Source organism: Phragmites australis, chromosome 5, assembly GCF_958298935.1.
Source record: "Phragmites australis chromosome 5, lpPhrAust1.1, whole genome shotgun sequence".
Lineage (NCBI taxonomy): Eukaryota > Viridiplantae > Streptophyta > Magnoliopsida > Poales > Poaceae > Phragmites > Phragmites australis.
Window position 1 is genome coordinate 45,611,689 of NC_084925.1, and position 15,598 is coordinate 45,627,286.

The 15,598-nt window shown below is 44.4% G+C and overlaps 3 protein-coding genes and 1 long non-coding RNA gene across 9 annotated transcripts; 2 read left to right on the forward strand and 2 right to left on the reverse strand.

The window, feature by feature from the left end:
• The first annotated feature begins 167 nt into the window (after window positions 1-167).
• Window positions 168-2,897, forward strand: LOC133920018 (uncharacterized). The gene is made up of 4 exons (XM_062364632.1): window positions 168-1,243; window positions 1,362-1,473; window positions 2,260-2,312; window positions 2,438-2,897. Exons 1-4 carry the CDS (start codon window positions 278-280, stop codon window positions 2,663-2,665), a joined length of 1,359 nt encoding a protein of 452 aa, XP_062220616.1. The 5' UTR covers window positions 168-277; the 3' UTR covers window positions 2,666-2,897.
• On the reverse strand, window positions 2,814-5,384 carry LOC133920019 (uncharacterized). 2 transcript variants are annotated; one of them, XR_009909988.1, is made up of 3 exons: window positions 5,207-5,379; window positions 3,027-3,196; window positions 2,814-2,929 (listed from the first exon to the last, which is right to left on the reverse strand). It is a non-coding gene; the product is annotated as an uncharacterized LOC133920019 (long non-coding RNA). The 2 variants fall into 2 exon arrangements; XR_009909989.1 differs by lacking the exons at window positions 2,814-2,929; window positions 3,027-3,196 and adding an exon at window positions 4,231-4,515 and having other exon boundaries at window positions 5,207-5,384.
• Window positions 5,385-6,479: 1,095 nt separating this feature from the next.
• On the forward strand, window positions 6,480-11,835 carry LOC133920021 (putative clathrin assembly protein At5g35200). 5 transcript variants are annotated; one of them, XM_062364634.1, is made up of 16 exons: window positions 6,480-6,926; window positions 7,703-7,853; window positions 7,950-8,019; window positions 8,089-8,186; window positions 8,659-8,800; window positions 8,873-8,973; window positions 9,289-9,372; window positions 9,478-9,528; window positions 9,607-9,672; window positions 9,771-9,836; window positions 9,974-10,054; window positions 10,147-10,224; window positions 10,546-10,689; window positions 10,779-10,854; window positions 10,961-11,076; window positions 11,155-11,835. In XM_062364634.1, the coding sequence occupies exons 2-16, from the start codon at window positions 7,761-7,763 to the stop codon at window positions 11,530-11,532; spliced, it is 1,644 nt and encodes a 547-aa protein (XP_062220618.1). In that variant the 5' UTR covers window positions 6,480-6,926; window positions 7,703-7,760; the 3' UTR covers window positions 11,533-11,835. The 5 variants fall into 5 exon arrangements, with proteins under 5 accessions (XP_062220618.1, XP_062220617.1, XP_062220619.1 ...); XM_062364633.1 differs by having other exon boundaries at window positions 7,722-7,853; XM_062364635.1 differs by having other exon boundaries at window positions 6,480-6,862; window positions 7,722-7,853.
• Window positions 11,836-12,423: 588 nt separating this feature from the next.
• Window positions 12,424-15,156, reverse strand: LOC133920022 (vacuolar protein sorting-associated protein 55 homolog). Its single transcript, XM_062364638.1, has 5 exons — window positions 14,996-15,156; window positions 13,455-13,641; window positions 13,341-13,380; window positions 13,165-13,249; window positions 12,424-12,747 (listed from the first exon to the last, which is right to left on the reverse strand). The coding sequence occupies exons 2-5, from the start codon at window positions 13,548-13,550 to the stop codon at window positions 12,552-12,554; spliced, it is 417 nt and encodes a 138-aa protein (XP_062220622.1). The 5' UTR covers window positions 13,551-13,641; window positions 14,996-15,156; the 3' UTR covers window positions 12,424-12,551.
• Between the last annotated feature and the right edge of the window lie 442 nt (window positions 15,157-15,598).

Consider the following 15,598-nt stretch of genomic DNA (forward strand, 5'->3'; position numbering starts at 1 on the left):
CCGGTCATCATCCACCACCCACTCGGCACACGCCACCTGGGATCCGCGAGCGGCTGCTCTGCCTCCGCAACGAATCCACGTCACGGCCATGGGACCGAGGTTCTGTTCCGCCACATCCGACAGCGCTTCGGCCCACTGCACCAGCAGATTACACAGCCCAGCGAGGGCCCGCGGCTGAGGGCTGATCGCTCGCGCACTCTACTGCTGCTCCTTGCTTCGGCCTTCTCTTCCACAAAACCCTATGCTGCAGCGGGAGGAGTAAACCCCCGCCGCCGCCATGGCGCTCCGCCGCATCAATGCCCGGAGGAAACCCCTCCTCCTCGTCCCCCGCGGTTTCTCCTCCTCTTCCTCAAAACCGCCCTTCCCTCCGCCCCCGCCCCCGCCACCGGCCAACGATCCTGACGCCGCCCACTCCCGCTCCTCCTTTCCGCCCGCCAACCCCGGCGCGCCCCCGAACCCCGCGTCGTCGCTCTTCCATGACATCCGCGAGCGGCTACGTTCGTCCCCGACGCCGCCCCCGCCGCGCCGGATCCCGATGAACCCGCCACGGCCCAACTCCACGCGCGGCGCACCCCCTTCCCCGTCCATCGACGAGATCCGCAAGATGCTCGAGTCCTTCCGCGGGAGCCGCGCCGCCGGCGGTGCGCCCTCCCCGTCCGCTCCCGGCGCCACCCCGTCTTTCCAGGACCTGCTGAAGAACAGCGCTGCCCTGGCCCCCAACGCCGGGAACAAGGCGCCCGGCTTCGACGCCATCCGCGAGAGCCTCAAGTTGGGCCAGCAGCCGCAGCAGAGGCCGACTCGTTCGCCGACGCCGTTCCTGTCCCCTTTCTCGCACAATATCTTTAGCAAGGAGCTAGTGGACAGGACCCGCAAGGCGGAAGGGGCGGGGAAGGAGGAGGAGAAGGATCATGCCATAGCGCTCACGAGGATCTACAGCTACGAAGAGCTTGGGAAGAGGCTAGGGGAACTGCGGCCGGCCGGGGCGGCGAAGGACGGGAAGGAATGGTTCTCGCTCGAGGAGCTACAGGGGCGGATCGCCAAGCTGGTGAAGTTGGAGGAGCAGGATGTGATGTTCGGTGGACAGTATTCGGAAATCCGGAAGAGCATAATGAGCATGAGCACCAAGCAATCAGAGAAATCGGCTCGGTTGTCATCAATGCAGATGGCACTGCTCAGTAACATTGGTGGGCAATCCACGTTGGACTACATGCGTCTGCCTCCGCAGGAGGAGCTGCTAGAGAGGGTGAGATTGATTCCTTTGTCACCTCCTATTATGGTCATGGAAGGATTCATTAGCTTGATTAAGTTCTTTGGATGTGATCAACGACTGCAGACACACTGATGCATTTTGTTTTCTTCAGTATTTCCATCCGGACCATATGTCATCAGAAGAGAAGATGAAACTGGAGCTCCAGAGGGTGAGGGATGAGTTCAAGATGTCCGAGAACGATTGTGGTTCTGCTCGAGTTCAAAGTAAATATTTCACCCCTTCCGTCCTGAGTGCATTTAAGCTGACATTTTTCTGTTTGTTAAATATACAGAATACAGTGTACACTATTTCATTCTTTACTTTACAGTGCCATTTACTCCTCACCTCTTCATTGTTTCTCATATATCTTGTTCTTTGCAAGGTTGCATAATACATACAGAACAGTGACATGTTTGTATAAAATAACACACGCAAGCTTGCCACTATAGCACTTTATTATTGTATGTTTTTCTGTAACTAATGTAATATTGATGTCATGAAGTCGATAATTGTTGTTTGGCTTGGTTGATGAAAGTTTTGCACTAAGATTCTCTACTTAAATACATAGTAATCAACCACTATTGGCTCGTTTCTTTTGAAATTCTTCTGTATGTAGTTGATGGAATATATATTTTGAGTTTTGAAGTGGTTCATTGAGGTTAAATTTATTTCATCAGTTTTAACCTTTTGTTTTCTAAGTGTCTGCATTTCTCTTCTAAGCTCTCTCTTTTCAATGCATGTTGCCAATTTTGTTTGTGATGCTTATATCTGTAGGAAGCTTCTTCATATATTCCTGAAACTAAATACGTTTCAGCTGTCTAAATCTCTCGTTCTGGACCTTCTGGTCACTGGAGAGAGGCTTCCTTTTGTTATGAGAGCTTTAATGAGGGCTCGAAGCAGTTCTGTTGTATTTTTCAAAAACATGATTTTATGCCCTTGTAGATTTGCTGCCCTCTGTTATGGCTATACGCACAGTGGATGTTACTGATATGTACATCTTTTTTTTTCAGTTGCCCAGCTGACTGTAAAAATCAAGCATTTGTCATCTGTTTTACATAAAAAGGTATGCTTCACCTTGGTTTCATAATATGTACTGGGCTGTTTTACCTCAACATCTGGCAGTGATACTTCTGGGACTGTTTAATCTTAGTTTACGAAGTAATTTGTGAGCTTTTCGTTGCGATGCAGGATAAACATTCTAGAAAGGGACTTCAGGATATGGTCCAAAGGAGGAAGAAATACCTCAAATACTTGCGTGGAACTGACTGGGACTCATACTGTCTTGTTCTGTCGAAGCTGGGGCTTCGCGATGTGCCGGAGTACAAGGCTCCTGATTACAAGAACAAGTCCATCACCAAGGCCAAATCTAAGAAGAGCAAAAGCAAGGGCAAGAAGAAGAGAAAGATGAAGGCATAGAACCGTAAAGAAATACCTTTCTTGCCCATGAATTACGTAGCCAAAAAATCAATCGAATCGACGCCCAGGAGCAATATGGCTTAACCCGGTCTTGCAGTGTTGTATTTCTCAATCCTTTTGTAATAACCATTTCTTTGGATGTCAAGGTTTTCCTTGTTTTTGCTAGGAGCTGCAGCCTTTCTGTAACAACTGATTGCTTATCGCTTTTCAGTTCTCCCGCTCAATTTCCTAAGGGATGATGTTTGATGCAACTTTGCCAAAATTCTGTAACACGAATGCATAAACAATCTTGAAAGTTTAGCACGCATAAATACATTCGTTCGTTAATTTGGAGCTCGGAAAGTGCAGATATGTCCCGCACCCACTATCGTGTTTGTAAGGCTTGTGCTACTGTCTGTTGCTTCAGGGCGTGTCTCAAAATTGTAGTGATTAGGAATGGCGTAATTTCCGCAGTGGAAAGGCCATAGAGCCACCGGTCAGTCCACGGGCAATTGAAGTCCTGCCTAAGGACGGTACGGCTGGGTCTTCAACCTGATCATTGTGAAAACATAACTTTAGGATATCATTATAATCTCTTTGATACCCATTGAGCGGAGTATTTAGTGGGTTGATTGACACTTTATTTTAATCTATTGCAATTTTAGATCTTAGTGTCTACTTCCTCCTGATACAGATAATGGATCCAAAAATAGACTCTGGAATTGAGAGAACTGGATACAATTCCATTGAGGAAGCCATAGAAGATGGTATTGCTCCAATCCCACTTAGTTTGGACAGAACACTTGACATTCAACACACTCTTGACGTCATGGATCATCTTTTCTCATGTGAGGTACTTCAGTGCTATCATGCATATAATACCTGCAACATTTTCAATTTTGCTAAACTACTCTATGTGGGTGCTTTATTTTTCAGGCAACATGGCACAAGGGTCACACTCTAGCTCAGACTGTCTTTACCTGTATCTACCTTATGAGAATGGAAAGAACTTCATCGCATGTTGTACTACATGTAATGCTATAATTTCTGTCGTTTCCACTGCACGAACTCGTGAGGTATTTGTTTGTTGGAACTTGGAAGTTCTCTATCTCCATGTTTTTTTACCTGATTTATCAATAATTGACTGTCCGTCTAGAATGTTTGAATTTGATGGTTCTACATGTAGTTTATGCATACTTGTTTATTGAAATGAGGAAATCTTGTACAGCAGATATATTATCTCAACTCTCAAGTCAGATAACATCTTTAATAAGTTAATGCCATTTTCATATTTTTTTCCTGCAATAATGTTTCTACTGGAAGTGTGTTTAATTATTGACTTTCTGGACCGAATTCTTTCTTGAAATTCCTCATATCTATTGTGTTGCTGAACTTATTGGATCTGAATAAAAGCACCTTGTGCAAAACTGCATATATTTTTTTAAGATTTGCTTCAGTGCTCCTCATATAAGTGAAAAGCACACATCTAACAGCATGTTTCAAGATCTGTGCAATTTAGCATGTAAGTAAGTGGCGTAGTCTACTCTCTAGATAACGGATAACTGATAACATTTTATTTCCGCGCTGCATCAATGTAGTAAGTTGTTTCCATTATGATTTTCATGCTTGCATAATGAGAGAACGTATCAAGGAAGGTAAATATGCCATCTCTAGCAAAAGCAAAATAGCAATGATAAAAATGAAATGACTTCCACAACGACATATAGTAGCAGACTAGTAGGGGAACTTTGGGGCGGTATTATTCTTCCCATTTAAATGTGCCCCTGCAAAGTTGCACTTCATCAAAACTGGCATCCTCAGTTATCTGCTCCAACAAATCATAGAAGATAAAATTGATGTTCCACGAATTCCTTGTGACAGGAAAAAAAAACAATGAACAATCAAAGTACTGGATTATGAAATACTGCAATCCGAAACAAAAGCAAACATTCAGGCAAACCCTATCAACTCATGCCATTCAGTAACCACCAGAATTCATGATTCGCCAACAACAAAATAGAGCAGTGCAAAAACCCTAAGAATTCACCAGTCTAACCTGCAAAAGTGGCCAATCAAGCCTGCAGAAATAGCACTTTATAACCTAAACCCACATCGCCATAACGCAGGACTGAATGGCAAACCCTATCCATAGCATAAATTGAACCAATTGTGCCAGCTGGTTCCAAACCTAGGCACCCCATCAACTATAGCGATGTAAGCAACAAAAACAGAACCCATCACCCTGTAATTTGGAGGAACTGCGAGTCATGACGACACCAGACACGACCAGGCTAATAAACCGTAGATCTCTCCTGCAGGACGCAATCCAACCAGACCATAGATCTCTCGAGTTCGTAAGCCATGGATCGAAACGCCTAATCAGCGAACCGGAAGAAAACGGAAGCAGCGGGAAACCCTAAGGCGAATCGAACCCTAGTAGCCCACGCAACGCGCGAGCAGAGGAAGAGGGATTTGCGCGTTCGGGCCCTAACCCTGGGGCAGTCCATGGGCCAGGAATGGGGTTAGGGTAGAGGAGGACTGGAGGAGGCGACCATTCCTTACCAGCCGGACGGCATGGTCGGTTGCTTCCCCGCGAAGGCCCGAGGCGTCAGTCCCCGCGCGCCGCCGCAGCCGCAGGAGCTTGGAGAGCGTCGGCCTCGCGCGCTCAGCGAATCGAACCGAGCCGAGCCGAAATCCCCCGGCGGAGTCGAGGATGACGTGTGGGCCTCAGGGGCCGTCTAATTTTATCTTTTCGGAGCAGAATAGCAGGAAATTTTCGGCCCAGAGGTTAATAGGAGTATTTCTTTTGGATTTACAGTTTTGAAGTCATCTGGACGGGTCAAACCGTTGCAATTTCATGCAACCCGATCCTGCTTTTTCCCACTTTCAGGATATTTCTGTGTACGTACAATTATGCAAAGGTCAATGAGCATGTCAACATTGGTTTTAACACATTTGCAGGGTCTACCAGTGAACTCGGGTAGGTAGAAAAAATAATTCGGCCTAGAATATCTAATATATTCGGTTTATGGTCTACTAGTGGATTCGATAGAAAAAAATATATCATGTATTATTGGTATTTTGTTTAAATTTTGATCTGATATAACCGATAAATCATATTTACCAGTAAATTGGTAAATTTTATTTACCGATAAAAAAATCTAGAGTTGGATAACAATGCCTAGCTTTTATATATGTACGACCCGGTAGCCTGGTGGCCATGTACTATTGTACTACATAATGTTATACCTTGTGCAAATTGCAGCACCCATGAATCACGAGGACATTGCCCCTTTCTGATCCCGAATGCAATACATGTTTTTTTTTGGGTTTGGTATCGAGTTGGTGGCAATGATATACCAACCTACTTAGTTTATGGAGACGAAACCAAGTTCTCTTTCATTCTTGGAAGCCCAGCGTGATTTTTTTTTTATATGGCATTTGTCCAATCCAGGGAATCTTGGCTCTCGTCGTAGCAAGCACACGAGTTTGACGCCATCGAACTCTGGCAAGTTCGACGCGACCGGGCAGGTGCGACTGGCCGCTTGATCACGCGAATGCGACGAATTGAGCTTCCGGAGTCAAAGAAAAACCAATTGATCACGCGAATGGCCACTCCATGCAGAAAAAGAATTATGCCACACTTGCAGCAGCAGCAACAAGTTAAAAGAGCGCGAATTGCAGGTTAGGTTAGTTTAGCTTTACCGACCAAATTATATTAGCCACCCGGACAGCATAGATTAATCTTGACGATCTGACTGCAACAAAAAAAATAGTTAGCCGATCCTATTCATTGGACTAGAAGAGAACAGATGAGAGAATAGAATAGAACAAATGAGAGAACGCGAAGGAAAAGGAGACAGCGGCATCGAGAGAAGCAAGGGAAGTCTACGCAGGAGGAACAAAGGAAGGAGACAGTCGTGTGACTGCGAGAGTGCGTGTGTGAGTTCTAGTGGTGTTTCTGAAAAAGGAAAGGAGTTCGTTGGTCAGAGGGCTGGTAAGCGGCCGAAGCGCGCGAACACGTGCACGCGGCAAAGAACAGCGACTTCGTCCGTCCCTCTCCTCCTCCCGTCTCCAGCCTACACACACAACCTGCTCTCCTCGCCTCTTCCTTCGTCGTCCTTCCCTGTCCTACCAGGCAAGAAGAAGAACCCAACTGGCTCTTGCCTGCTGCTTGCTGCTCCCGGACCCGGGTTTCCCTCCAGTTTCGGTCCCCAGGCGAACGATCTCCTCTCTCTCTTTCTCTCTGCCGCCGGTCGTGTCGAGACCTTTCTTTTGCCAGGTTCGTTGATCTGTGGCTCGGTTTCATCCATCGCGGGGAGGGGAGTGGGTGCTTTGCAGTCGATTTCTGCAGGAGTGGAGCCTGCTGCATGATTCGATTTTTTTTCTTCTTCTTCCAAATACTTGCTCCCTTCTCCCTTGATGTTTCAGGTTTTTCTTTTTTGAGATGGTGGCAAGTGAATAATCTAGCTCATTTTAGCCCAAGTTGGCATATTCTTCTTCGTGTATGACCTTAACTGAAGCAGGTTACGCATTCATTTCAATCTAATCATGCTATTTATGCGGGCTATTTTTGGTGAAAAATTGGCCATTCAAAAAAATTAGTATACCTTAACTGAAGCAGGTTACGGAGTTCGTACCAACTCCAACGATCGCTTTCGTTTTCGCAGCTTTTTTGGGGGTGTTTGTTTCGTCAGTTGGTAATCTACCGCCGCCGCGCAATTCGAATTGTTTCGAGTTTTTTTTTTCCTGCCTCTGATCTTGCTGCCGTTTTTTAGGATTTTGTTGGAGGTACGTTTCTCTGTTCCATGTACGTTGATTGGGCCCGGAAATTTTGGTGGGGCTTTGTTTTCGCCGGTTCAGCTTATTTATAGCTAGCTCATCTCTCACCGTTTCTTCTCGGGAGTTTACTGATTTCCCGGATTTCAATTTTCGAACACCCTTCGTGATCTTCTAGGTGCATTTCCAGATGCTCCTATGCGGTCTTGCCTAGACTGTTGGGCCAAGGTTTGTTTTTGGTGAGCCATTTGGCAGTTCACCACTGACTGATGGTATCAGTCTTGGCTTTTCTTCGCAGATCAATCAGCCAAACTAGGAGACTTCTGTGTCAGGGAGAATGGCCGGGGGTGGCACGGGCATCAGGAAGTATGTTGGGGCCCTCAAGGACACCACAACCGTTAGCATAGCAAAAGTCAACAGCGATTATAAGGTGACCATGATCGTAATCTTTAAGGTTCTTATTCAGGTCCTGGCCGTGTTACATTGGCAGTGTTAAACTGTTGTTGTTATTCTCTCTTTGTAACAGGAGCTGGAGATTGCTATTGTGAAGGCCACAAACCATGTTGAGAATCCAGCAAAGGAGAAGTACATAAGAGGTGATCACTCATATACTTTTGTCCTGTGAATTTTCACCATGTTTCTGCTCACATCCTTTTGGTTTGCAGATATCTTTTACCACCTTTCTCCTGGAAGGGCGCGGGCAGATGCAGCCTACTGCATCCGTGCCCTTGGTAGACGTCTTTCAAAGACACGCAACTGGGCGGTATGTCTACTATACATTTCGTGATGTTCATTATAAGTAGGTATGTTATGCTCCGTTTCAAATCCAGTGGACGGAATTTACCTATATAATTTTCTCCACGTGTCAACAAGCTAATTTGATGGGATTGAGTTCTGCATTGCTATTTCCATTTGGACTGCAATATTTAAATTCACATTTTTTCAGAGAATATCTGGATTTGTGCCTGTTCAAGTAACATGCATTGACGATGTGTCTTTATGCCTGCCTATAATGAAATTGTTGCTTCTACGACAGATCTATTCTGAGTAGTAGTTCCTGGTATTCAGCACAGCTTGACCTTCATTTTGATAAAAAAGCACTGATTAACGTTTCATTATCCTGGGGATCTCTTTTAATATTTTGCTTTTTTCCTCCTGATATGATTTTTCAGGGTAATGCACAAAAGTAGAAGCAACATGGTACTAAACTTTTGTATCTCTACTTTATATGACAGGTTGCTCTGAAGACATTAATTGTCATACACCGTGCTCTTAGGGAAGTTGATCCTACTTTCCGTGAAGAGCTTATTAGTTATGGAAGATCTAGCTCCCATATGCTAAATCTGTCCTACTTTAAGGATGATTCTAGTGCAGAAGGTACCTAGCTGCTTACTTAACCCATATCCTGGATCTAGTATTAGAATTTATAATTATTTGTCATTTACGCAGCCTGGGATTACTCTGCATGGGTGCGCAATTATGCTTTATATTTGGAGGAGAGACTTGAATCTTTCCGTGTACTGAAATACGACGTTGAAAAGGATCCATTGGTAGGTAATCTATTTCGATTTGCTCTAGTTTATAGTGTTTGCTCCCCGAAATTAGTCGTGGTTTAAATTGTATTAGATATGCTTGATTTATCATTTTAGACCACAATAAATAAGCTATAGATAGATCAAGGGTTTAGATTGTCAAAGTTTTTTTTATGATGCATTCTTGAATTCTGCACTATGTGCATTACGGGGAACTCTTGCTAACCTAGTACTGTTCATTATACTAATAATGGAATCTAACTTTTGGACTATAGCATAGGATCTCAAGGGGCTTCTTGAGCATTTTATTTATGAATTCTCTTATATCCACAGAAAACAAAGGACCTTGATACAATTGGATTGCTTGCTCAACTGCCAGCATTACAGCAGCTTCTTTTTCGGCTACTTGGTTGCCAGGTGATTCAATCTTTGTTACCCTCTGTAGAAAGGAACCAGTTTTAATGTTTCAGATTTGCCATTAACATTTAAAAGGCGCCTTTCTGACTTTTCATTTTTTTTTAGCCACAAGGGTCATCATCTTATAACATCATTATCCAGCATGCACTTTCAATGGTAAGTATTTCAGATTACACGTTAGCATCATACTAGTGATCTCAGCGTTCCTTGACCCTTTTTATGTGTTAATGGAAGGTTGCTCTAGAGAGTGTTAGGATCCACACAGCCATCAATGATGGGATGCTCAATCTTGTTGACAAGGTGCCGATCACTAGCTTGCTGTTCAAAACAAGAAAGAAAGAATGTGTATATGTGTTTATTTCGCTTAGTTATTAATTTACATGTCCTGCAAAATGCAGTTCTTTGATATGCAAAGGGATGACGCTACTAGGGCACTCGACATATATAAAAGAGCCATTAACCAGGTAAATCATGATCACTTTTCTGCAGTTGGTTGATCCATTAAACTTTTTCATTAGTTGGTCCTTGATATTTAACAGTTACAACGTCAGAATTCGCAAGCTTAGTGGCTCAATAGTTTATTATCTCTTTTTTGGTACAGGCGGAACAACTTTCAGAATTCTATGGAGTGTGTAAAACTATATATATTGGGCGTGGTGAGAGATTCCTAAAAATTGAACAGGTTTGACTGGCATTCCCATGATTATCAATATGTACCTTATTGTTACTTTCCGTGTGAGTAGCTTGCTGATAACCTATTGGTAACATGTACAGCCTCCTGCGTCGTTCTTGGTAACTATGGAGGAGTATATGAGCAATGCTCCCGTTGCTTCAACAGTTCCGAGAGATCAGGTTTGGAACTACTAAATCTTTGTAATGGAGTGTTGCTCGCAATTTCAACTAGTATATTTGCACTCATTATTTAAAACCACATTTTATGAAAATTCTTAACATCAAGAAACAATGGAATAATTTTTACACCAGTTTCCAGGGAGCAATCATGTTTTGGCTAGGGTACAGTTAATCTTTTGTTTTGGCACAACAGCTGTTCAAAGTTTCCTGGGATTTAGTTTTCTGTTCTGATATATAAGCAAGCTGCTTCTGATTATTTTATTGAAGTCACTTTAAGGCAGCATTTTGATGGTCTCTTTATGGTTGTTTCTTTGTTTTTAGGCTGTACTAGCTATAAAGTACAAAAGAAAATCAGAAGTTGAAGAACCATCAATGTCACCTCCTCATCCTCCGGCTCCAGCTCCAGCTCCAGAACTTGAGCCAGTTAAAGAAGTCTTACCTGTATCTGAACCAACAGATTTGCTGGTAATTTTCCAGGACACTGCACTTTTCAGGAACTAGTCATTAGCCTATTTCCAGTCTTGCGTCCTAATACTTTCATTCTGTCTTGGCAGGGAATGAAAGAATCAACCCCTGACACATCTGAAATGGATCATAAGAATTCTTTGGCCTTGGCAGTTGTTCAACAAGGTATATAAATATATATCTTACAAATGAAATTAAGTTCTTTGTTCATCATTCGAAGTTAGAAAAACGTCCTAAAATGCACTTCGCTGACTCGCCTTTCTCATCACAGATAATGCGCTTAAAGCACCTGTTCCTGCCAGTGCTGAGAACGTGGCTACTAGCTGGGAACTGGCACTAGTCACTGCCCCCAGTTCAAATGGAAATGCTGTTACTTCAAACAAATTGGTGCATATTTTGGGATATATTCATATAAGATTGTGGTATTCACTCTCTCTGGAATCATACTAACTTCTCTTCCTTCAGGCCGGTGGACTGGACCTGCTTACACTTGACAGCCTATATGACGAGGCGCACCGAAGAGCGCAGCAGAATGCAAGCTACAACCCTTGGGAGACGATTCCAGCATCTGGTCCAGTGATGCAGCAGCCGATGCACGACCCGTTCTACGCCTCTAATTATATTGCCGCAGGCCTCAACGTGCAGATGGCTGCGATGACACAGCAGCAGCAAGCTTTCATGCTCCAGCAGCAGCAGATGATGATGATGGCAGGTCCACAAGTTCATCACCAAGCCTCTTCCAATCCGTTCGCTGACCCGTATATGCATGCCGGCGTCCACCCTTATGGTGCAGGGATGCAGCTCCATGCAGGCAATGCATACACAGGAACTGGGATGATGTAGTGCGCTACAGAGTCTGCTGTTTTGTTTTGACACCTTTTTTTTCATTCTCCCATTGTAAGAGTTGCGTTGTGAAAGGATTAGGATAACTAGATGAAAGTCATGAAACCCGTCAAGATGAGCACAGCCGTTGTAGTTTTTTTTCTGGCTGTTCATGACCAAGGGTTGATGCGCAGCTGCGAACTGAAGGACTATCCTTACAAATTGAGTGCGAGAAACCCGTGAAATTTTGTGAAGCAGATATGGAGAGCTTTGTGAAACGAGTTAAAAATGTCCTCCGGAAAAACCGAAGTAGTGTGCAATTTGCACAATCAAGTTAATATTTGCTCTCTGAAAGGACCATTGCACAATCGGTGCGAACTGATTGCCGGCCGCAGGGCCGCGAGTGTTGAAACTGCTTGTTCCTACAAGCAAGCAGCAACACGGCAGGCTTTGAGCTCGCAGCAAGCGGATGGGGAAGCGAACCGGCTGCAGCGCAGGGAGGTGCCCGGTGGAAAGCGGTGCTCGTGTTGCAAATCTGCGAGAAGCGTGCCGGCTGCCGGTGCCGGAGCCGGAGCCCGCCGGCCGACGTCCCGCACGGGCCAAGCAAGCCGGGGCGCTGCTTGGAGCACACCGGCGCCGACTAGGGGCCAAACCGGGCATGTCACGCACCCATTGCCCCCTGTGCCATGCCGTGTTACGGCGAGCAGACTCGGGGAACCGTGGGAGCACCGGCGCCGACTCATGAAGCTGCCTTTCTGCGTGCCGGAGGCAACGCAAAGGAAGAATGCAACTACTTCGACTGACATGGAAATGGGGGCAGGTAATATGAGCATCAAATATCAAGTGAACAAAATTCTGAATATCAGGCAAAGCATCACCGGACGAACAAAACTGCAGACTTTGGTCAGTGTATCCAATCGAACAAGTTCACTTTACTAAACAAGTTCAAACAAGGGCAATGCTTCGACTGTAGCTGTACAAACAAGTTCACAACTATTTTGCGAAGGTATCATGCAGACAGGAGAATGAGCAGGTTCGAATTAGAACACACCACTGTGCTCATCTTCACCGTTCATCTGAAGAAACCACAGGATTGCCACGCCAAAGACCAGGAAGGATGACAGCTCCATCGTGAGGGCCCCCCATCCAATGACACCAGCATGCTTTAGGATCGACGGAATGGCGATGCTCCCCACTATCGATGCGCCCGTCAAGAATTTTGTGAAGTTCACCCAACTGCAGAGGCGATACAAGTACACCAATTCACTTCACCATATACAAAACAAGAATTTAGCCATATATGAAAGGGAATTTGGGGGATGCAATCACCCATTAGCAGGCAGGTACTACAACTGACAAGCAAGTAGCAGCATGTGTGCAAGCCAACGCTCATATATTACTCAACAAGCAAACTGTTTCATGGCAGCGAACCTCAATTCAATTGTGCACCAGAAGCTTGTTGTTAAGGAAAAGAATCCTCAGTGGATCATCACAACCTTCGTTTCAGAATCTCTAAATAAAATGCTACGGGTTCCATGAGTGCCAGCAAGGCAATGCATATCTTGGGGGCAAATATAGTGCTAAAAATTCATGGTGACAAGTGTAATTAAGAACAAAAGCAGCAATCACGGACTGATAGAGAATATCACTTACCCATCTCCCTCATTAGACATCATCGAGGAAGTATCAGAACCCAGGAAAAATATGAGGGGCATTGGTAGTATAAGATACATCAGAACTGCACAATGTCAAAGATTACTTACAATGTCCATACAAACAATTATTCGGAAATGAAGAAAGTTTGCCAGTGCTAAACAAAATTCTCTAACCTGTCAACATTGGCCACCAGTTATTATATAGAGCACAAGCCTGAATGAACCAAATATAGAGATTTAGGTGACAGTGGGAAAGACAGTGCTAAGATATTAAATTTAGATGCTTACCAAAATTTGCAACACAATTCCACCAGAGACCAATATCGCAAGAAGGGCAAGTCTTCCACTGTGCAAACATGTTCTCATACTACGTGATAGTGCCATTGTTCCCTTAGCTGTTGTTCACTTGAGCTGCAATTTCTCCTTTAATGTAAAAATGCGCGAAGCTCTTGCTTGTTCTCGGAAAAAACTTCAGCTACAATTTTTGGGATGGGAAAAGGACAGATGAGTAATACATTGCTGGAAAGCAACTAAAAAAATATCATGGTCTATAACCAGCAAATTGCTATAATCTCTCAGATTCTATTTTCGAAGCTCTAAGTGGTCAAGTGAGCCAGCCACAGGGAGGATAGCCTTGGATTAATTTTTTTAGTAGAGATACAGAAATTCTAAAGAAACTCCCCAAAGGAGTTAGTGTGGAAGAAGTCAAACAGAAAATCAACTGAGCGCAATCTACAGAGACTCAATCACAAGCATATGATTTGTCATATGTAACGTTGAATCATAGCAGTCAATTTAGAAAAATGACTAATCCCCTCAACATGCCTGGTATCCTCTCTCAGATGGTCTTTCCAAGTTTATTTAACATCGTAACTAATGAATTACCAGCTGTCTAAGATTTACACTTGCAGTACAGAAATGTCCAGCAAAAGGAATGCAGAAAGCAACTGGCAACATAAAGAAGAACACGACCATGTGTTGTTAGTTCCACTTGTATCAACATATGCCGTTTCTTGTGACTTGACATAATGGATGAAAACTGTAGGTTTACAGGCATGTGTGCTCTCCTAGCATGTTTTTTTGTGACTTTACTAGCTATATCGTGGGGGTGTGAGGGTTGAGCAGAACCCTCAAATCTGTTTTGAAATTAACCTGGACCGACTGAGATTGATCTTGAGCGCACTGAAGAATAAGAGCCTAACAGGACTAAACCAGAACAATGGATGAATGGACCGAATCCGTACTTCACCAAGCAGCAGAGAAATCTGCTAATAACTGGTGAGAGAAATATTAGGATTTGATTGCTCACAACAATTAAAAGATCTCCCAGAAGCTTACTCTTATTAGAAGGGAAAAAAACATCGAAACGATCTACGGATCTCAATCCCAAGTCAAGAATTGTTCCTAGTTACTGATATCGGACAGCCAACCGAAACAATAAAGGTGCAAATTGGTGAACCTAAGGATACCTACCAATCCTCTTTAGTTCAATCAGTTACACTAATTTCTGAAAATTTGCATAATTTGAGAAAAGTAATGTCATTAGTTGAACGGTCGGTTAGGGACGGTGGATACTTAGGTTCACCAATTTGCAACCCTACTAAACAAAGCCTGCGTATCAACTAATCCGATCACAATTCCAGTCTAATCCATAGTGATCTCTTCTCTCCGGTCCGGTTCTCCAATCCAGAGATCCAAACACAGACCATATGACGGAATTTTGGATACGATGCAGGCGAATCAAGCATTCTAAACACTAGATAGCAGGTCGCACCGAATCAACAAGGCATGCGGGGAGGGCGAGAGGGAGGGAGGAGATGGGTGCGTACTGTGGCTGCGCGCGGCAGGAGGGCCGCAGGAGACGCCCGCCGCCACCGCGCGGGAGAGCCGGGATGACGACGCCCCGTCAGCCGCGGCGGAGAAGGGCCACGCCCACGCTGCTGCGGTGGCCGAGGCAGCAGAGACTTCGTTGAGGAGCGAATCGAAGGGTTGGTGACGTGGACAGCCCACCAAATATCATTTGGTGGGTTAGCGCCTTAGTGGGTAGGGCGAGAGGCAAACGATATGTCATGATGATACGATGGGTGCTTAATTACTACTCTCTTCTTCTTTTTTCGAATTGTGAGAGCTTTATTAAACATTAAATAATTTTATTACAAATGAAGACGTGAATGCACTTAGAAATGCTAAAAAAGTACACCTGACTACAACTCGTTTTAATTGCTACTTGCGCAAGCTCATACGTAAACTTATTCTGCTCTCTCCCTATCTTGACAAATTCAACTTCATGCAGCTGCTAGCTTCTTGTCAAGCATCATGGATGATAGGTGTCACCACAGAAAGATCAGGTAAGCTTGTTTGGAGTTTCTGCACCACTGATGAGAAGTCGGACTGAGGATCGTCGTCTTATCCGGTCATATGACCGCCAGTCG